Source organism: Cupressus sempervirens, chromosome 1 (assembly GCF_028749045.1).
Source record: "Cupressus sempervirens isolate cs-2001-9-10 chromosome 1, ASM2874904v1, whole genome shotgun sequence".
Classification (NCBI taxonomy): domain Eukaryota; kingdom Viridiplantae; phylum Streptophyta; class Pinopsida; order Cupressales; family Cupressaceae; genus Cupressus; species Cupressus sempervirens.
In genome coordinates, this window is record NC_143118.1 from 531709835 (window position 1) to 531732594 (window position 22760).

Below are 22760 nucleotides of genomic sequence, written 5' to 3' on the forward strand. Positions count from 1 at the left end.
GAAATAAATGATCAGAGAAATAAATGATCAGACTTCCTCTATATCATACTTCGATTATCAGACGTCCTCTATACAAATTTGCATCTGTATGCAGCAATCGATTATGGTCAGCAGACGCATGGAAATTGGTGATTGGAAGCACTGTTTATAATAATAAAAAAAAATCCTTTTTCTTTCCCTTGATTGGTGGACAGTCATTATATGCAGGATTGTGCATTGCTTAGTCAGATAAGAAGACCGTAACAAGATCCTAAATAACCGTGCTTAGTCAAACCAGTGAACGTAGCTCATCTATTCTTTAATCACGTGATTGATTCTCCACCCTTCGTACATATAGCAACCTCTATAGAATGTATTTAAACCATTATTACAGAGGATAATAATAAGATTGTAGCATCTATCTATCACAAATAATACAAGACGATGATATTTTGATCTGCTATGGGTCATCAAAAGACATGGCTCTGTCATCTCGTGGACACTTTATAATGCATAAAATGATATAGAGGGATGCAATTATCTATACTTTGGCACTAGGTAGTGGATTGAAGAAAAAAGGACAGCGGAGGACAAGTATTATAAAAGATGTAAACCCCTTTAAATCTCGGGTTGGAACATTACATGCGAATGGGCAGAAGCCTACAGAAAAATGGTTGGATGCCAAGTCAGACTAAGTGCTAAGGAGTTCTACATTGGGATGTAGGACTGAATCCAAACTGTCATAGGAATTAATTCATGGAGGAGCCACTCCAGGTCTTTACAGGCCACAAGTAACACAGATATCTTGACCGGAAGAATAAAATACATTGTTCCAATGTACAGAAAAAATGACTCATCAATGCTGGTATATGTTTCACGCACCATCGTGTAGCAGCAAACAGATATTGTTGCAATATCAAGCTCAAAACAATAAGGAATCTTGTTTATGGTACTGCAAAACACACGGAATACCTCCCCATTTCCCAAAGATATTAATTATTCAGAAATCTCCATTGAAATCACACATCATTGAACATTATTAAGTACGCATACAAGAGCTTTAAGCTTATTTAACTTTTGGGGAAACGGAAATTAATATTCAGCCGACATATGAAAGGGAAAGGATATATTAATGGGAGAGATTCATCGACCATGAAGGTGCCTCATCAATAAGAGGCAACGTTGACTAGATTCCATCAACAATAAAAGGGATATGAAGTCAATAACAAAGAATGACACCAATGTGAAAAGTGAACCAGAAAAAGAGGGAAGTACAGTGGTTATTACCATCAGTGAACAAGAAATGCAATTTGTTTATTGAAACAAAAATCATATCCAATGGTACGTCTCTTATAAAGGGAGACATTCTTTTCAAGATAAAGTAAGAAGACATAAAAGAAATTTAAATGGATGAATAAGCCCTATCCAAGTATTGGAAGAGATAAGTATTTTTATGATTATTCCCTTGAATATTGATCATGAATTTTATGTACGATAGTGAAACATATATGCTTGTGGCATTGATATTTCCCTTTGGGATAGTTTATTTCTATGAATTATTTGCAATATCTTCAAATGAAATGTCTTCCGGACAGATTAAGAAGGGAGAAGATCTTAATGCTTGCAGTAATAAGATCGATGGACGAAGACAATTCTTCAAATAAAAGAATTTCATATTCAGAGGGAGTTTGACACTTCTTCAAAGTTAAAGAAGGATTGATAATAGATTCAAATGGAGTATGAAACTCCATTAGAAGCATCATTGGATGAGGAGCTTAGATGATTGATATTTTGATGTTGTTCAAAAGCTCTTACGTGTGACTATATGACTTTAATGGGCCTTACCCCTATGTACATCATGAGGAAGTAACGACTTCCAAATGATTATTTGTAGAAGTTATTGAAACATGACGATCTATAACAAAAACTTAATTTTCTATTATGATGGATATCTTACGATGTCTACGCAGATCATGATAGGTTACATTTTGCATGGTAGATGCTTATATGGTATGCATTATGAGAATGTGTGTGCACATACCTTATAACATTTTTTGAGTACATGGTGAATGTAACACAAATTGATGTTCTGGAGGTCATTACACAGAGTACTTGGTGAATATCATGCAACTTGATGTTCAGGGGACCATTACTCATAGTACTTGGTGAATATCTTGCATCTCAACATTCTGAAGGCCATCACTCAAAGAGTATTAGGTGAATATCATATATTGTTATTTCGGAGACCAATACTCAAATGTGATATCAAAATGGTGAATATCATATATTGATATTTTGGAGACCATTGCCTTATTGAGTACATGGTGAATATCAAGTGTTGATATTTTGGAGACCATTACTTAGAGTTTTGGTGAATATTATATGTTGATATTCTGAAGTCAATACTCTTGATATGATATGTGATATCAAAATGGTGGATATCTTCTGATCAAAGATATCTTTAAAATTTGCCATGCCTAATATTACCAATGGTGTAATACGTGTCTTGTGTTTATCCTCCCTAGCTAAGGAGTGTTGATGTTTTGGTAGCTTTAGAAGGATAAACCTGTGAGATCAAAGAGAAATTAATATAATTACACACACACACACACACACACACACACACACACACACAACTATAATTAAGTTTGCCATTATATTAATTATATTGATAAATAGACATGTCTCATGAAAGGACATGTATCTTCTCATGGTTTATTCCTCATACAAATAAAAGAGGACGCTGCCATTTGGAAAGTACATACCAGACATTATCTCAGTGCTATTACATCTGAAGCGGTCCTAAGGAAAACAACAAGAGTCAACATCTACTGCCTGCCCAATTCTTCATAACAAAGTGCCTAACAGTGCCTTTAGAGAGAGTCTAGAGTATATAATCTTGCGAGAGATGGACCTAGAAGGCAGCTCAAATATCCACTTGAGTAACTCTAGTTGGCACTCCTTTGGTTCTTATATGAACGAGTAAATTCTGTGAAGAAAAGGTCTACAGACAAGTGCGAGACAAGTATGGAAATTCTCAACAAGTTACTTGTGCAAATTAGCATCAACTTCTCGCATATTTCAACTTTGATGAATATGTTGTAGCTGGTGATTTGGGCTTATCAATGTGGAACTTCTTTAAACAGTCAAGTGCATATAGAGAGAATAAGATCAAAAATCCCATCCTACGCTTGTGATACTTGTATTCCAAGAATGTAAAGACTAGGCCCTTGATTGAAATAATGTTTTTCTATCTTTCTGATTGGGTATCAAAGAGGATTGTCTCCTATAATAATCAAATCATTGATGTCAACAGTATGTTGATCAATTGTCCATCTTAAAGATTATTTTTCTTCTCATTTGAATCAAATCTGGAGATAGCTTTATTGCTTTATTGAATTTCAGTGTCTCTTTGAATCTGTAGAATGGAGGATGTGGTTTATGGATGGCAAAGTTTTCATATATTCTGGGTACGGTGGGGTCAAGGCTGTTAAAATAACTCAATGAAATTAAAAGGAGCTCAAATTTTAAAAAGAAAATGAAGGAGCTGAAAGTTTAAAAAGAAATGAAAGGAGCTGAAATTGTAAAAATTAATACAAGGTGCTGAATTTGCAAGGACAATTATTGCTTGAGACAATTGTCTTGAGAAATCCTGTACACAAGCGAAGAAAACACCTATGATGTCTGCCTTCACTTAAAAGTAAACAATGCTAGCCTATATATAGAGTAGATGATCCATAGAAGCATTGAATGAGACTTGTTATATAAAGCTTTTCTTTGTTTCCTCTGACTGTGGCCCATTCTTGATTAATCTGAAGCTGTTCCTTTACCCTCTTCGCGGGGGAACCTTAAATCCCCTTATTTGTCCTCCAAAAGTATTTACTTATCTTCACCCCCTTTTGAACTACCTTGGATATAAACTAGTATTTTAAATCAACAGTAGTCGAGTTCTTTTCCTGACCCAGTATCGTCTTTTACCCTCATCTAAAGGAGAGGGAACAATGGGAGAAGCTTTGGAGTTTAATAGCTATTTTGTAGTCCATCTTGGTAACCTAACACCTCCATAGGCCACAACTATCTACCCAAGACAAAATTACAAGTCACTCAATCATACAACAATTTTGATATAGGAGTCTTAGGAACACCCATGTAAGCCTTTACAGCATCCTCTTCCATCACTAGTTCCCAACCCTTCTTTTTTAAGTCATACACGTCTCAGTCCTATTCTATTGTCATCTTGTTAACCTAACACATCTGTAGGTCACCATTATATATCCCTGTGACAAAAATATTGTACAACAATCATGACATGTAATTCGAAATAAAAAATCAGATGTGGTTCTGTTTTTTTATAAAGTGCGTCAAAGCTTCAACTCCAAACAAAAGTTTGTAAGAAGCATACAACTGATTTCTATGAGCAATTTTACTAACAGGTAATTTGCACAACAGAATCCAATTCCAATAATATCATATGCATAGATGTTGATGATAGGATTAAAGAGAAAAAACCTTTTTGCCTATAGTTGCACCGGCCATCTTATAATCCTTATTAAACATTGGAAAGGTTATGCTCAAGAAGGCTGTAGGCAGGCATGAAACTTTAAACCTGCTTAAATAAAGAAACTGAGTATCAGACTACAATGAAAAGAACTCCTGAGTTGGTTAAAGCTCAACTCACAAATGCTCAACCAAATATGATTAAGTCAACACCCTATTTTATGCTGGCTTCTACCATGCAAGGATTTGTGATCAGCTTTGATTCTAAAATCTCTATTAAACAACTCTCCACTTTTATGGATAAATTGTAGCCAAATTACCACATATTACTCATGCGAACTGCTGTTTTCCCTTCATTCTATGCCTACAGTTTACCATACCAGCACAATCATTTTGGACACAAATCTCACATCTTCAGTCTTAATCTAAATCATTTAACCTAGCATTGTGTATGGAGAAGCTCCTCCAATGCTTTGTTCACTCTGTGAAGGAATAGACTAAATCCCATATTTTTATTTCTTTTAGGATTTTAAATTTTGAATACAGATTCCTTTTTCTTTTTATCATGGTCAAGTCTACATTAATATAATTTTTGGCAAGGTCACTTTGTATATCATACATACTTATTCCTTTCCATGAGTTTTGGTTCATTATTATCCAATAACATGAAATAATTCCCAGAGCACCCTTCTAAGTTTATAGAAGTTTACCTTCCATTAAAGAAAATACCAATGGTTATACAAAACCTATATTTTGAAGTTGTGAAAGGTACGAGCTAATAGATAAGTTCTCTATTATGCAAAAAGAGAGAATTACCTTTCATTAAAGAAAATACCAATGGTTATACAAAACCTATATTTTGAAGTGGTGAAAGGTACGAGCTAATACACAAGTTCTCTATTATGCAAAAAGAGAGAATAAAATAAATATGCAATCATGTCTTAGACTGGTATAAATCATAACCAACATCCAAATTCTTCAGACTGACTGGATTGATTGATCCATCTTATAATGATGACTGACTGGATCACACATCCTAGTCGAATAAAAAATGCAATGACAAAAAATTCAATTACAAGATAATTTTTGTGTATGCATCATTAATGTTTTCTGCCTCTGTGCCTCTTTGCTTCATTCTGTTGAAGTACCTCCTCCATTATGATATTCATTCTCTTCACCCCATGTATTCCAATCATTTATAGGCAACCCACAAGAGAAAACTTATTCCATTAAAAACTGCTAGTTACAAATGTATTCATTTAATCTTTATTCATCATTCAAAGTTCAAATTTCAGTTATTTAGCAGTAACAATCATTGTAACATCCTGTATCAGTTTTCAAGGGCATGGAAAGAAATCAGAAGTATTAGCAACACATCCTCTCTCCTATCTTGCCTGTTACATTGATGGTTAGCTAGATTGTTGTTCTCTTTCATCGTTGCAGATAAGTTTTCTACCGATGATCCATTGTGTTGCAGTAATAGCCTCTGCTCTTGTCATCTTTGCCTTTGTGAGTGCCCTTGCTTCGGGTGTGATCACTATGGATATCTATTTTTTCCCATCATCATTGCATCCTAGACCTTCCATTCAATGAGATCAATAAACCAAAATTTGTTGGAATAGAGGGCTGAGATATACTGATGTGGAGCAGTTGTATATATTGCTTGTAACAACAATCTCTGAATTTCTTTATGGTACACGATAAGATTGCAACATCTACTTTTCAGGCTCCTAGAACACATTATGGAAACTCTGAAACAATCAGACCTCAAAATCAATGAATTAATTTATTGGAACATTATCCAAATATCTTTTTGCATTATTTATCTGGTGAATCAAAGGTCGTTGCTACTGTAAACCTGCTCAGGATTCTATTGCTAGATTTTAGAACACTGTGAAGCCGATGGAATAAATAGGGACAAATAATCAAGAAAAAAAACACCATTCTACAATATGAATGCCCCCATTTACCAAGGATTCCACATTACATGTTTAAGGTATCCTACTCTTGAAGACATTTTAAAGTGGAACACATAATATGGGATGGTCGTTTTAAAAGGGAATGCATTATATGGGATGGTTAGCTTGATGTTCTTCTTTTCAAATTTCTTGTTTTTAAAAAAAAATCTAATATACTGTTCTTATGCTTTGCAGAATTATAGCCGTGATCTCTTCCTGTTTCTGTACTTGCTCCTCATCATAGTTTCTTCCATGACATCACTGAAGAAGCACGGTGAAAAGTCTCTAAACACTGGAAAATCTCCAATCCTATATTTGAATCGACATCAAACTGAGGAATGGAAAGGGTGGATGCAGGTTATATGGTTTCTGTTCATTTTATCATGTCATTACTTTCTTATGATTGAGAATTAAACTAGGAAGATGGGTATACTTGTTTCTGCATCAGTTATCTCTGTTCACCTTGTTTCATAATTAGTTTAGGATTATTTGAAGTAATTTTTTTCTCTCTTATGCATGTCATACAGCTGTTTCTTTCCATCTTTCCGATTAAATTCTATGTTATTGGATCCTCTATAAACTTCCTCCACATCTGAACTGAAATATTCTTGTCATAATAATTACTTAAAGGACTTGACATTTTTTTGGCAAGGATGAATCCACAACAGAGCTCTACTGAAAGTTTAAAAAACACAAAACAAAAAACACAAAGCAAAAAACCAAGCTAAGTCAACGAATCAGAAATCATGATTTTTTAACACTATTTTAATTTTATATTATCCATCCTATTTCAAGGCCATCTGGGGATTGATCCTAGCTCCAAGTGAACAGAGCAGGGATTCAAATGTAGCGGGCTTTTGTGAGCACAACTTTTTCATTGATGCGTATTTTACTATTTTGATTAATTTGGCGTGCTTTACTTTTATTTTGTATTAGTGTCATAACTTTGATATTATATCATCTCTCTATACAGATTTTCTGTGATAAAATGTATCTAGAGTCCCAAACATTGTTTCCTGTACCCCTCCAACCTATTTTAGGTTTTTTGGCAGTATGTTGCTTCACTATCAGTCAGCAAGTTTGTATAGCTTTATCTAGTCCCCAAAGAAACAGAGGCATCTCTTATGTTAGACATCAGATAACATGGTTACAATAGTTATTTTTAATATTCATATTCTATTTCAGATATTTCTGTAAGAAATTTTGCATGTGGTCCCAAAAACATCAACATTCACTGTGTGCCTGCTTCTTTCATCCCTTGCTATAACAAAGCAATTCTAGGTTTCTGGCAAAATAACGTCAAAATCAGCTAGAAGTTTTCTATAGCTTAATGCAGACACCAAGAAAATATCAGTTTATTTTTCTTGGACATGCTATGGCGAAGAGAGCACATTTGTATACAACTGTGAGGGAGAATTCATTATTAGCTTATATTCCTAGTTCAGCCATTCAGGAAATCTGAAGGCTAGTTCAATATGGTTAGTTCAAGTCTCAGTAGCCAGGCATGCAAAGTGTTTTACGAGTATTAGGATGCCCCGAGTTTCTTTATGTATATTATTATATTAATATTAGAAATCATTTTTATAATGCTCATCTGCTGAACAACATTAAGCATGATACTAAAGTAGATACTGACCTCCCCTTCTCACCACTGACGGTTCACTCCACTACCCCTGCAAACAATTCACATTCTTGTTCTGTAGTTAAAATATGCAACTGCTCCTGACTTGATTTTTGTTAAGCATAATTTTTTTGTAACGATTTCTCCTTGGTCTGATTGCTTCTTTGGTATGCAAATAAAAATGTTCAATTGACCATTTACCTTGTTTTTGTAATTTGATTTGTTTTTCACTTATTATTGTTTGTACTGCTTCTTTCATCTCGAATTTGAGCTAGATTGATCATTTAGATATTTAAAATTTTCTATACAAGTGAAAAATGAGCACAATCATTTGAGGTAACTTTGAAACCAAAGAGTAGGACACAAGCACGAGGAAGCGATAGTTGTTATTGCAGAAAGAAATGGTGTTATTGATTTTAAAGTTCCATTGTCAATAATGGGATTTGATGTAATGTCCGCATCTCTTTAGCCTCTCAATAGATTTCTTAGCCTTTCATCCTTCGAAGGCTAAGTGGAAATAGTTAAATTGATTTCTTATAAAGTTATTAAATAATTTAAAAATTAAAAAGATGACTTTATATTTAATTAATTTAATATTAGGGAATCGTCGAGAAGCACAACTCATCTATTGTTGGAAAGGAGGAAGCTTCCAGAATAGTGTGATAAGATAACACTTATGATTCTTCTAGAAAGGGGGGCAGGAATAATATAAATAGAGGAGAGAGCCTCATGGGAAGGCATTCGGATTTGTTATTAACATTTGCATGTGTATTTGTGGAGCCAAGGGCTTGCAGATAATCAATGTCTTTGGGAACGAAAAATCCCAATGATAGCAATTTTGAAGGTGTGAAACATCACCTGAATTATTGCCGATTGGAGGTGGTATTACAGTCACTTCATTGTGCCGAATTTGTGGCCAAGAGCCAGGTGTGAAGAGGAAAAATAAGTAGGGCATTTGCTACAAGAGCTTGTTGTAGGAACACTGTATTACCTTGTCATTAGGGCATAATACCTAGAGATATTGATTGCATTGTCAGTAGAGTCTCAAAGTGACTTCAAGAACCAGGTTTCTCCTGTTTATTCATGCATATTATATGCTACTGCTGTAGGTGTCAGTCTTTAGGATTTATTTATATATATGATACCAGAGTTTTGGATTTGATATTAGTTTGTATTCAGATCTTGTAAAGATGTCTTGGTTGTAGATGCATCCTATTCTCTTAGTGCATTAACAGATGAAAGAAAGAATTATATTCATTATGAATCTTGCAACCCTTTATTACAAGTAGAAAAATTAGGGTAATTTGTGACCAGTTTGAGCAAGGCTCATTACATTTGATGGGTTTAGAAATTGGCTTTAATAATGAGGGTTTACAATGGGTACCTATAGAATTAAATTTTCAGGAATTAGTATCTTACTAAAATTTGTGGAGTACGCTTTTTATCTTGTACTTGACAAAAATAATGTGAGGTCAAACACATAGATTGGATAATAAATAAGTATCTAGGTTTTATTGTTCCACTTCCTGTTAGATACCTCTAAGAGCACTTAACTATATTATACAAAAAGAATGTGAGGTCAAACACACACTAATACATAGATTGGATTATAAAAAGGTAACTAAGTTTAATTGTTCTTGCTAGATACTTCTAAGAGCACTTTAACTATTGTTATGGTTGTTCTATCATCAATAGTTCTTATTTCATTTTTACTTTTTTGTGACAGTTGGGTGACCATTTATCCAACTGATTCCATTTAATTGCATGTCAGTATATAACATTTTATTATCTTTAATAATTGTAAATAGTCTGCAAGAATCAAAGCCAAGTAAGCCGATTCGTAAAAGCCAAATTATTGTTTAGATTTCAAAGATTTTAGGAGTGACTGTTTTTAACTTTTTAGATAAATTACTACTATAGACTTTGGTGTGGATCACTGATTTTTGGCAAGAGGACAGGTTGAACTTTTATATATTAGGACAATTGAAAGAGTAGAATAATGACTGGTGTTGTGTCATATTATTGAAGGCTATGAATGCTACCACAGAAGAGGACAGAGAAGAAGAAAGACAAGTAAATACCTGTCTAGACTGTAGAATATAAACAACAAAATAGTGAAGTTTGAATAGAATATTATGTTCAACTTCAAGCACTAATCCATCGTTTTCTTGATTGTATGTTCAATAGTAATTTCAAACAAATTTAATATTGATAAGTAGTAGATATTTTCCACAGCAAGTCAAGTTGTGAATTACAATCAAGATTCAATTGTGTAGTTTTGAGGTCAAACTCATTGACCCATCTTTCATGACTAGTACTATAGAAGAACCCCTCTATTAGGAGAATGAATGTAACACTTGACAATGATTCCATCTAGGTGATGCTCGCAAGGGTGAAGCATTAAATGGGGTAGCAAGTTAAGTGGGCTCAACCTTGGAGGAAACTCCATGATTAAGTGCCCTTAGTTGGAGCAGTACTTGGATGGGTGACCTCTCGGGAAGGTCTGATGCTTTATTCCCGTGAGCATCACCTAGATGCAAAGAGTGTTAAGTGTTATATTCATTCTCTTGAGAGATGGTTTCTTGTGAATCACTGCTTGTGAAATATGGGTCAATGAGTTTTACCCAAAAGCTACACAGTTAAATCTTGCTAGTGATATCATGATTTCATATTACCATTTGAAATTTTGATTGGTCAGATTGTGGCACATGTTTGTTATATACCATTGGTTTTGCCATGCGACCTAAAGGCAAAAGCACACAAACTTCAGTCATCTTCTCATATTGAAGAAACAAGGATGAAGAGCATAAGATTTGATCTCATACTCATAATCTCATCAACATCAAATTTGTTTTCACTTGTTATGTGCTTGGTTTCTTAAACTGTACCAGCCTTATTCAAGAAAAGAATGCCACCCAGAACTACTTCAGGGACACAGACAACCAAATTGGTTTTAAGGCCTTTCTAGTTTGGCCTTATTTTTGTTGTCCACAGGTAAAGCTCATAGGATGACCACTCAATATTGGATGTTAATGTCTGCTATGAACAAACTTACCTGTCCCGCCAATATGATATTTGGAAGATATTTAGATGAGTTGCCATTACCTTTCCGATAACTTTGTAAGTTGTCTTGCCTAAGTTTTTGTAATGACCCCAATAGGTTATAACTTTTTCAAACACCAAAGTTCTTTATACTTTAGTTGTTTGACATTTCGTTAAACACTTTGCAAACAAGCTCTGATACCACTGTAATGACCTTGCTCAAATCTGATCCCAAAATGCTGATAAAGGTTCAAGAAAACACTTTGCATACAAGGGTCATATGACTGATATAAAATTTCAGTTTGCTTTTATGGCTCTTTCCTTCACTTAGCATCAATAAAAATGCTTGCAAGTAGACTCTGAATTGACTAAACAATGACCTAACATGAATGTGCAACTAATTTTGACAATATACAATGCATATATATGATCTAAACATGAGAAATGAACACCTATAGCCAATTGGCATTTTTACAAACAGTTGGTATGCAAATTAACTAGTTGATAAATAATGATATTGAATTGCTCGAATGACACCGGCAACTATTATCTCCTTAATTGCAATGAAATTTCTAATGCAATGCTCATGAAATATGGCCAAGACTTTTGGCATTTACATGGATTACAAAAATGATAATGTTGGTATAATGCACACCTACAGCTGAAACTTATAACACCTAAAAAGCAATGCTAACAAAGGAAACTGGTTGTAGATGGCTGTAATAATTTTCTCCAATGCTGCCCTTTTTGCTTTGCTTTTTCCAATCTACTTTTTTCACTTGCTTTTTTCGGATCTGCTTTTTCGGACTGTTTTTTCGGATCTGCTTTTTCGGACTGCTTTTTCGGATTTGCTTTTTCGGACTGCTTTTTTGGAGCTGTATTTTTGGATTGCTTTCAAAAACTCAAACCCTCAGGTACTCTGAGTATACAAATTAAGCTCAACTTGAAATGGCTGAATACCACTTCCAAAGTGCAACCCTTCAGAAGGTCTTTCACTTGAGAGGTATTGTTCTCAAGGATTATGCTGAATATTTGCAGACTATCAAGCTCCACAAATGCTCATAGAAGATGTAGTTGAGTTACCAAATCCCGTCTGTCCAAATGAGAGGCCAAGCCCTCTATTTATTTACTTTTCTAAGAAGTTACTAAGGACTTCTAGAAGCATCATTTTCTAAGAAGTTACTAAGAACTTCTAGAAATATTCATTATAAAATCCCATTATAATGCACTTTTATAATAAATAACTTTATAAAATAAAAAGTGCAACTCAACTTAGAATTATAACATGTGGGCCCCCATATAAGAAGTAATGATAAAATATAAATAAAATAATATCTCCAAGAGCATAATAAGCCATCCAATCCCCAAATAAACGCCAGAATGAATCTCTCCTCACAACCACCAGTCTACGAGAGTCCGTGATAGATTGATCCAGCACACAAAACGATGTCAGCCAAAATGGGGACATTACAGTTTTAGGTTGGGGGGGTGGTGTAAAGATTTTTCCTATTGCAGTTGATCAAAGATGAGATGTCATTGATGTTTTTTCTACCTACTGTTTATTGATGAAAGTATTAGGTGTGCCTGTGTACTTCCTATAGCTCCCCTATTATGTTAAATGGAACAAATGAACGGAGTTCGAGATGATTACATCATTTCAAAGTTGCAAATGAGATTTTTGGAGGCCACACGCATTTGATTTTGTCAATGAAAGCTGCACGCTTTTTCTTTCTTACTCTCCTACACATCAATAATTGCACGCCTATGTTGCATTCATGAATTCTGATTCCCTTGTTTTAAATGTAGCAACAAAGTGAAGAGGCAACTCTCTTGGATTTTTTCATACACAAGTTCCTCTCTTAGCTCCGTAGAATTATTGAGTGCCTTGAACCTTTTTTTAATAAAGAATCCAAAATTGAAATTAGTGTTGAGGTAGATGAATGACTTCCATGTCTTCACTAGGATAAGACTTGTGAGATTTTTTTGGACCCATGCGTGAATTGCTTTGGGGCTTGGATCTGGTCGACACTGGGAGCAGATTGGGCTTGGCAGAGGCAAACCCCAAAACATGTTTTTTTAATGGGTTCATTCCAATCTACTTCCTTTGGAAATGTTTTGTGTAAACCAATGTGACCCAAAGCACCCTGTGCGTGTATGTACCCAGTGTAGGTGCGTTGCGCACCCGAGTACCCCCGCTGGCTGAAAAAGTGCTGCTGCACCTCGGCCGCACTGGTTGAGCACTTGGGTAGGACTTGAGACTCGGGTGCGTTGCGGGTGCTCGGGTGCTCCCAGGATGCTCATGGGGTGCGGCCGGCTGAATGGCCCAAAAAGTTATAATACTTTTTACATTTCTTTTTTTAATTTGTTTTTTAAGCAAGCTAACCCTTGGGATGATTAGGACTTCAGTATAAGGGATGATTAGAGAGCACTTGGGATGATTCCGTTCTCATTATTGACATTTTGTCATTTTGTTGATTCTACTCACTTTGATATGGCTATGATACATTATTTCTTTTCACTATTTCATGCTACTCGGCTCATTGTCATCATGAGCATCTTTATGATATATGATATTCATATTTGAACAATGAATTTTGAATCTTGCATTTTGAACTAAGTTAATTTGTTAAATGGTCATTGGTAATGGTTATGAAGTTTCAAGTTTCAAGTTTGAACTTATGGTTTGTGGATCGCATTTCAATTTTCTTTATTCAACTATATTTGGTATGTTATATAATATATTGAAGTACCATTTCATAATTAACATTTATAGTCATATATATATATATACTATGCAACCCTCCTCCCCTGCCATCCCCTCGCCGTCCCCAAATTGAGGCCCTTTTTTTCTTGCACCCAAAACTCATCCCAACATCCCCCCATACCGACGCACCCCTGCACCGGTGTAAACATTTGGTAATCAATAACTTTTCGCTTTTGCGATTTTTCAAGCTTAGAAGATAGGTTATAATATTCTACACTTTAGCCATGAATTCATTTGACTGGTCCTGTAGCTACTTTATTTTGAACCTGAATGGACTTCTCCGTGACAAGTTTTCTTTCTCAGTTAAGAGAATGGTAAGGGTGTATGTTCTGATCTAAGAAGCTTTCAAAATACCTGCCTCCAACAACTAGGTATAATCTAGTCAGCTTTGCTGAAGCTAGAACCATGTTCAGTCTTTCAACTATATTGCCAATTATGCATTGCTGTTGGACGAGACCGGATATTGGATAGCGAGTTGTAAAAAAGGCCTCCAGATTTGAAATCCTTTTCGAGTTTATTGTTCCATTTCTCTAGTGTTTTTAGTGCAATCGAGATTTGTCTCCAAACATAAGTCTCTCTTGAATTTTGATGTAGGGATACTCCAAGACTCATCCCTGTGTTGCTGTTTCAGGAGGGAGCTATTGGGAGCATAGACATTAATTGTTGAGATTTCTTTATATTCCCTTTGGACCTTATGGCTTAAACTATCATATCGATCCATCTTCTGTTACGGTCAGTTCATCCCAGTAGAAGACACGCCTATTATAGATGGTAGCAACATCTCATTAGTGCCATGTTGTTTCCATAGATTCCTTTTGTAATCATTCTGCTTCTTATTCAGTTACTCTTACTTCTCTTGTTTAGAAGATTTTAACTCTACATTGAATTGACAATGTTAATTACCCCCTTGGAGGTCCTCATCCCTTTCTATGTATTGAGGGTGGATGGGTTTATTTCAATTTCAAAACTCCTCTGGACCTCCTTCAATTTCCTGCATATGGGGTTTTAATCTTCCCAAACTGCAAATAATTTAATTTTAGTGGAGAAGAAGGTTTTTGGTTATCCTGGATCCATTTGTTCTCCAACCACATAATTATTTTAGTCTTCTGTTTCTGTTGGCTTGTCCAAGTTCTGTTGAGTTTGAAGTATATCCCTATACTTGGTAAAACTTTACAGCTGGAGGGAAGATTTTTGACATTCACTGTCAATCTGCCGTGTCCAGACATCCTTGCCCACTTCAATGGCTACTACGGTAAGCAGTGTAACTAAACGTTTGAGCCACTAGTGATCATAAGAGATATCATTAAATTAGCAATCAACTGGAGGGTGCATGCGTTTTAAAATGAAAAGGGTAACCTATTAATCTGTTTTTAATAGGAACCTTCCTAATTCTTATAAAGCAAAAACCTGCCATCCATTTCCTATCAGTAGACCCAAGTGTTTAACAGTTTTGACATGAATGCTTACACTTTGTAATTAAAGTCTCTTTTGATATGCAGGTGTTATTCTTGATGTATCACTATTTTGCAGCAACAGAGATATATAATGCAATTCGTATATTTATTGCTGCATATGTCTGGATGACGGGATTTGGGAATTTTTCTTATTATTATGTGAGAAAAGATTTCAGCCTTGCACGGTTTGTACAGGTATGCTTCTATATATCTAAATGATTTTGTGCTTTTGTCTGCTCAGTATGTGCTCTAATAATGGTCTTACAATAGTATTTTCCTAGAAAGTTAGAAATATATGCTACTTCATGTGAATATACTCTTGATTTATTTAGTATGTTTAAATATCTAACTTGCAGATGATGTGGCGCCTCAACTTTCTTGTTATATTTTGCTGCGTTGTACTCAATGATGACTACATGCTGTATTATATATGTCCAATGCACACGCTTTTTACCCTAATGGTGTACGGTGCCCTTGGGATTTTCAACAAATACAATGAAATTGGTTCAGTTATTGCAGTAAAGATTGCATCTTGCTTTTTAGTGGTAATTGTGGTCTGGGAAATTCCAGGCATGTTTGATCTCATCTGGAGTCCCTTAACATTTCTTTTGGGTGAGTAACATGCCAGAGGAATAATATATTTGTGTGTGAAAAAGTCCAACAGCTCTGATTTTTTCTTTCCATTTCAAGTTATACTAAATATTCAAAGTTGATCTTATTGCAACATTGCTCAAGTTAATTCATATGCTTTGACTTATTATGATAATACAGGATATTCTGATCCAAATCCGAAGAAGCCACAGTATCCACGCTTGCATGAATGGCAATTCAGGTCGGGCCTCGATCGCTATATCTGGATCATTGGAATGATTTATGCTTACTATCATCCTACAGTAAGTTCATATCTTGGTAGAAGTATTTGTATTTTTGACATTCGTGTAATGTTGTTCTCCAAACATGTCAAATGCATCTTTCTTCGCATATACAAGCTTCTTTATATTGTCACACTGTTATTTGAAAAACTAAGCACTGTTCTGATTCTATCATTAATGAGAATTTGTTTTTTGCATTTATCTGTAAATGGTTGAATTTTATATGTAGGTTGAAAGATGGATGGAGAAACTAGAGGAAATGGAAGTAAAGATAAGACTGATTATCAAAGCGAGTCTTGTGACAGCTTGTTTAGTGGTTAGCAGTCAGACCCCTTTTTTGATTCTATATCTTTGACAGGCCAGCAAGAAACAATGTGTCTTGTTGTTGAGGTCACTTTCCATCTTATCCATTTTATGCCTTTTTGCAGGTTGGATATTTGTGGTATGAACATGTATATAAACTGGACAAGGCTACATACAACAAATATCATCCATACACATCATGGATACCCATAACGTATGTAGAAAGCATATTTTTGATATGCATATGTTAAAAGAATCTTGCAGCACTATATGATACTGGTTTCACTGATGCAAATTTGAAGTTGATTTCAGCTCGTAACTTGTTGATGCCTTTATTCTCAGTATTCAGTCAATACATTTTTCTTGGTTTCTTGAACAACCTATATTGATTCTACTGATGTAAATTTGAAAGTCGTGAGCCTTAATAGGATATCTAAATTTGCCTTATTCAGCTTTTATACCTCTTGTACATTTGCTTTCATTCTCTTTCAGTAATGCATGATACCGATCCAGTGATGTAAATTTGAAGCTGGTTTATGTTTTACTATATTTCATGTTTTTAATTTGCTAATTTCTGTGTAAACATTATGGTATTGATTCTACTCATGTACATTTGAAGTTGGTTTTAGGTCTTACCATTGAATTTCTTTATATCCTATAATTGGTCTTTTGTCTATACATTTGCCTTCACACACTTGCTGCAATGTATCATACATTCGTCTGTTGTACTGATTCCACTCACGCACATTTGAAGTTGGTTTTAGTTTTTTACCATTCAATATTTTTATTTTCTGTTATCGGTTTATAGCTATACATTTGTCTTCACACACTTGCTGCAATATATTATACAGATTCTTCTGATGTAAATTTGAAGTCTAGGTTAATTTCTTACAATGACATGTTTCTATTTGCTGTATTCATTTTTTGAGGCATCCATTTTACTTTCAAATAATGCAGTACTTTATAGCACTGAATCTATTAATGCAAAATTTGAATTCCAGTTTAGCTCCTGACCATTTTATTATCTCTGTTTCTTGTATTCAGCGTTTACATTTGCCTTCGGAATGTGACACAACAGTTTCGGAATTTCTCGTTAACTCTCTTTGCGTAAGTAGTGGGTCTAATTTTTTTGGAGAAACAAATCATATAAGCAAAGTAGCTTTATTTTTGTTGCTTTGTGGGGGCACGCACACACATATTAGGCTGTGGTCACTGTGGATATAACATTTTCAAGGTTACAGATGGCTTGGAAAAATAACCTTGGAGACCTACATTGCTCAATTCCACATTTGGTTGAGGTGAGGAGAAATGGTTTGCCGTTTTGTAAATGTTTTACATCTGTTTCAGCCTAAAGCAATTTTAATAATTTTGCAATGTACAGAACTGGAACACCCAATGGACAACCTCGGTGGTTACTTTCTATTATTCCAGGCTATCCAATGCTTAACTTCATGTTTATAACAGCAGTTTATGTACTGGTAATTTAACTTGCAACTTCTATTCACTCATGTGCACATGAATGATGAACTCTTTTTCTCTAGTATATAATAGGGGCATAATTCCTCCAGGCTTGATATTGTTTCTTTGGCATTAACATCAATAACATTGTATTACAATATATGTGATTTGTTTTGCAGTGCAAAAATGATTCTGTGTTTATTTTACCATGCACATTTTAACTCTTAACCATTTTTTTGTAGATATCACACCGACTCTTTCAGTTGACAAACTCACTAAAATCTGTATTTATTCCAAGTAATAATAGCAAGCGACTTCTACATAATACCCTTGCGGCTGTTACATTATCTCTCTTCTTGTATGGGGTATCTTGGATCATGGTCATGACGCCTAAGATAATTGTGAGTCATACTTATCTCAAGAGATGGTTTGTCAATGTCTGCGAGGATTTCTAATTAGTGTATTTATGTTGGCTGCTGACTTAATGTTGCATTCTTTATGTTTTCTTTATTTCAGGGAGGTCAAGGCTGAATACACTTGATGTATCTTTACCTAGATATTGGTGTCTGGGATTATTTTTCCATCTGGCAGATGCATATTCAAATTTTGAGGTACACTTTGTATGTGTCTACAATGCCGGTCTACAAATTTCCGGATGCAAATTATAGTTGTTTATCAGCAAGTAAATGATAACCTTTGCTAGCAGCTCTACTTTGGTCTGTACTCTTCTTTCACAAAATTATTTTAAGATCTTAAGGGCCCAAGGCATTCTTCTTGGAGGGGAATCAAGCTTCAAACATTCTTTATCAGATAAATGAATTATTCTTCTTCTTATGTCAAAAACTATGGAATTTGAATATGTTCAGTGTATAGATCCTCTATATTGAAAGTTGTATTTTTTTTGTATCTGATAACTCTCAATTTGAAAGGCAAGACCCTTCACATATTATAAATGAAAGACGCATCAACGTCTGTTGTTTCATGGATCTTTTGACTCACAGTGAATACCAGTGTCAAGGTGCAGGTGATTGGAAATAACTGCAACATTTAGTATATCTGGGGGGCCATGGTATTCAGTTTAATATTAGAAAGACTAAATTCTTTTTTGACAAGAGTATGATTTTATTTGGGTACTAGGTGGGAAATTCATGATCTCATTTATAACTTTACATTACTTTGATATATGTGGTTAAATTTTGACGTTGCAAGATGACTGGATGGCAATTGAAGTACAAATTCAAAGATGTGCACTGCATAACATACAATTGCATGCACTGGTAAATTAAAGGTTACATCCATTACAGTTGTGAAAAAGACAGAATTTTGGAAATGAAACAAGAAGCAATCAATTGTAACAACCATTGAGAACAATCACTTAGCTCATCTGAAACAAGAAGCAATCATTGTAAATTCTATGTTGCTGCTGACATGTTCTCTGTTGGCATTTCAACGAAGGCAACCTCATCTGAAACAAGAAGCAATCAATTGTAAATTCTATGTTGCAGCTGATATATTTTCTGTTGGCATTTCAACAAAGGCAACCAAAAGATTGCAGTTTGCAAAGATAATCTGAGAAACCTGCATTGTTTTGTTTGCATAACACATTAAACTACTTTCTTTGATCTGTCATCAAGGTTTTCATAATATACATCTGCATTATATTTTTTTTTGGTAACTTTAAACCAACTGAAATGTAGCATGCAATGGAATATCCCTTCCACTTTCTAATCACCTAGTTCCCAAGAATGGGCAAGATGAGAGCATGCAATGTTAAGGACTACACAACTAAATTGAGTGTTGCAACTGAAATAGAAAGCACTGGACGACAAGCCAACCAATACTGCATATTCAGTGCAGTGCATATGCAATGGTAAAAGTAGGCGCACAACCATTTATTCAATGGGTTTTTATTGCAAAATTCAACTTATTTAGTGGGCGACTGTCACTTTTTCAGTAGGAAAACCTTAACAAAATTAACGCCTTGTTCAGTGGGGCAAGCAAGAATCAAACTATTTACTAACTAAAAGAAAACATTACAAACTAACATTTATTCAATGGAGAAAATATAATAAGCACTTATTTGGTGGGGCGGACACAGTAATTAAGGCATTTGCCCCACTCACTGCTGGGACTACCTTTCAATGTTTGCAATGATATATTAGATGCAATAAACTGTTGCATTACTACATAGAACAGAGAAAATCAATGTAAACATAAGCCCAATAAGTAATATACGATATATAGTTGAAATAAAATGATGGTTGCATATCTGATATCAACTGCAACTTGCTGCTATGGGGAAGCAAAGTGAAGTAAATCACTCAAGAAACATAACCAATCCCCAAAACCAACACACTCATAAACTGAAAGGACATCTTGAAACTGTTAAAGTGATACCTAGAAATAAGGATGAAGAACAATAAACAAATAAGAACAATAAGCCACCTAAAGACACAACAATTTATCTTAGGGAAACCCTCAAACTTGAGGAAAAAAAACTGACCACACCAAAAAATCTCTCTTATATTATAAATAATAGTGGTTCAAGTAAAATGTTTTCAATTGAATACCATACTTAACACACACAACAATCATATATATATATATGTAGACAACATATCCTAATCAAAATTCTCTTCATATTTCCAAACATGTCTCTTCTTATAATAATGTGTTAGATATTTAGAGTGAGACAACTAGCACAACTTGAGTGCCACATTGTGCTCACTTGGTTATAAGAAAGATACAAATGAACGTGAGAAAATATCATCATAAATCTCTTACCTAGTAGTATTAAAGGCAAATATGTCTATTGTAGCTTTAATCTTCAACACTCCCACTTTTAGCAAGAGAGAGATCTTTAGTATGCTAGACATAGTTGCAACCAAAAATGTCAAGAACAAATTCTCATAATTGATTTTCTCAATGAAACATTGTTATCTCAGCATAACAATACTCACCATAGCTACTTCTAGAGGGTGATCCAAAGCATAAGATTAAAGTAATGAGGTCACACACATGACTCCGCCATGCCTACTCCTGCAGGGTGGATATACTATATCTACTCACAGAGGGTGGCTCCAAACACACGTCTCTTTGCATGTCATATGTCTCTTCTTATAATAATGTGATAGATACTTAAAGTGAGACACCTAGAGCACTTTGAACACCACATTGTGCTCACTTGGATATAAAAAAGATACAAATGAATATGACGAAAATATCTACTCATAGAGGGTGGATCTAGGGGTTTCACCTAGACTTCTCCCAGAGAAGAATGCATTTCCACCATGCAAGACTTCATATCATAATCAAAAGTCTCTTCATTTTTAAAACAAGAGTCTCTTCATATTTCCAAACACAGGTCTCTTTGCATGTCATATGTCTCTTCTTATAATAACGTGATAGATATTTAGAGTGAGACACCTAGCGCACCTTGAACGCCACATTGTGTTCACTTGGTTATAAGAAAGATACAAATGAATATGACAAAAATATCATCATAAATCGCTTCCCTAGCAATATCAAAGGTAAAGATCTATATTGTTTCTTTAATCTTCAACACTCCCTCTTAGCAAGAGAGAGATCTTTAGTATGTTAGACACACAATTGCAACAAAAAATGTCAATAACAAATTTTCATAACTGATTTTCTCAATAAAACATTGTTACTTCAACATTACACTATTCACCATAGCCACTTCTAGAGGGTGAACCAAAGCATAAGATTGAAATCATGGGGTCACACACATGACTTTCACCATGTCTACTTGTAGAGTGTGGATCTAAGGGTTTCACCTTAGACTTATCACAAGGAATGATACATTTCCACCACGCCTACTCATAGAGGGTGGAACAAGGGATTTCACCTCATATTTGTCCAAAGAAGAATGCATTTCCACTATGCTTACTCACAAAGGGTGGATGAATTCACCATTCCTACTTGTAGAGGGTGGAACAAGAGATTTCACCTCAAACTTCTTTCATAGGGAAGAACTCATTAACAAGGGGTTTCACCTTCAATTTCTCTTTCACAGAGAAAAAATCATTAACATGTATAAGAATGACTAGGATTCTCTCTCAACATCGACTCCCCCTCAACAAGAGAAACATTCTCATTGTTTTGATTATTACAATAAGTGAGTTGATTTCGTTAAAGTTGAAAAAAACTTAACCCACATTTCCCAATAACCACTTGCATGCAAACACCTATCACAGAAAGGGAGAAGCAAAGCTATGTAGGTTTGGATTCAAAGATCCATGATAGAGGAGACATCATTGATATGCAAATGGGAAATTGTAATTGAGTCAAAAAGTGTATGAATGTCTTTATTACAAAGAGAGACCGATCCTTATAAAAGGAGATCATAACCCTAAAAGGTAACTAACTTATGTTGCTTTATAATAATTAAGAAAATAATTAATTATTATATGCAAAATGTTTAGCTTAAGTAAAATAGAAATAATAAGTGACTTAATAATTAAATCAAAATAATTTAATTAATAGTAAAATACCTTATTACTCTAACACCCCCCCTTAAGACAAACTTAGGGTGTAGTTAAAAACCTCGAAACTACCACTAAAAGAAAATTTGGGTCCTGACAACAAGGCTTAATGAGGTATCCAATCACAACCAAATCTTTGTAAAATGAAGAAAAAAAGAAAACCAAATGGAAAAAACTCTTCTAAAAAAAAGAGACAGAAAGAATGTTGAAAGACTAGTGAAGGACTGCAAAAGCCTCCAAACTAGAGAATGTCCCAAATGATAGGAACAAAAGAGAAGGCCCTATATGATAGGAACAAAAAGATGAT

At 34.6% G+C, this 22760-nt stretch overlaps 1 protein-coding gene across 3 annotated transcripts in view; it reads left to right on the forward strand.

Moving 5' to 3' along the window:
- Positions 1 to 18934, forward strand: part of LOC149578559 (protein REDUCED WALL ACETYLATION 3-like) — a 63657-nt gene extending 44723 nt beyond the window's left edge. For all 3 annotated transcript variants that reach the window (XM_089829823.1, XM_089829827.1, XM_089829833.1), the window contains 11 exons: positions 6630 to 6791; positions 15361 to 15510; positions 15672 to 15927; positions 16087 to 16208; positions 16417 to 16503; positions 16616 to 16704; positions 17535 to 17597; positions 17732 to 17788; positions 17872 to 17968; positions 18191 to 18349; positions 18465 to 18934. In XM_089829823.1, the coding sequence (XP_089685949.1) occupies positions 6630 to 6791; positions 15361 to 15510; positions 15672 to 15927; positions 16087 to 16208; positions 16417 to 16503; positions 16616 to 16704; positions 17535 to 17597; positions 17732 to 17788; positions 17872 to 17968; positions 18191 to 18349; positions 18465 to 18479 (1257 nt within the window). In that variant the 3' untranslated portion in view covers positions 18480 to 18934. The remainder of the gene's footprint in view (positions 1 to 6629; positions 6792 to 15360; positions 15511 to 15671; positions 15928 to 16086; positions 16209 to 16416; positions 16504 to 16615; positions 16705 to 17534; positions 17598 to 17731; positions 17789 to 17871; positions 17969 to 18190; positions 18350 to 18464) is intronic.
- Positions 18935 to 22760: the final 3826 nt, after the last annotated feature.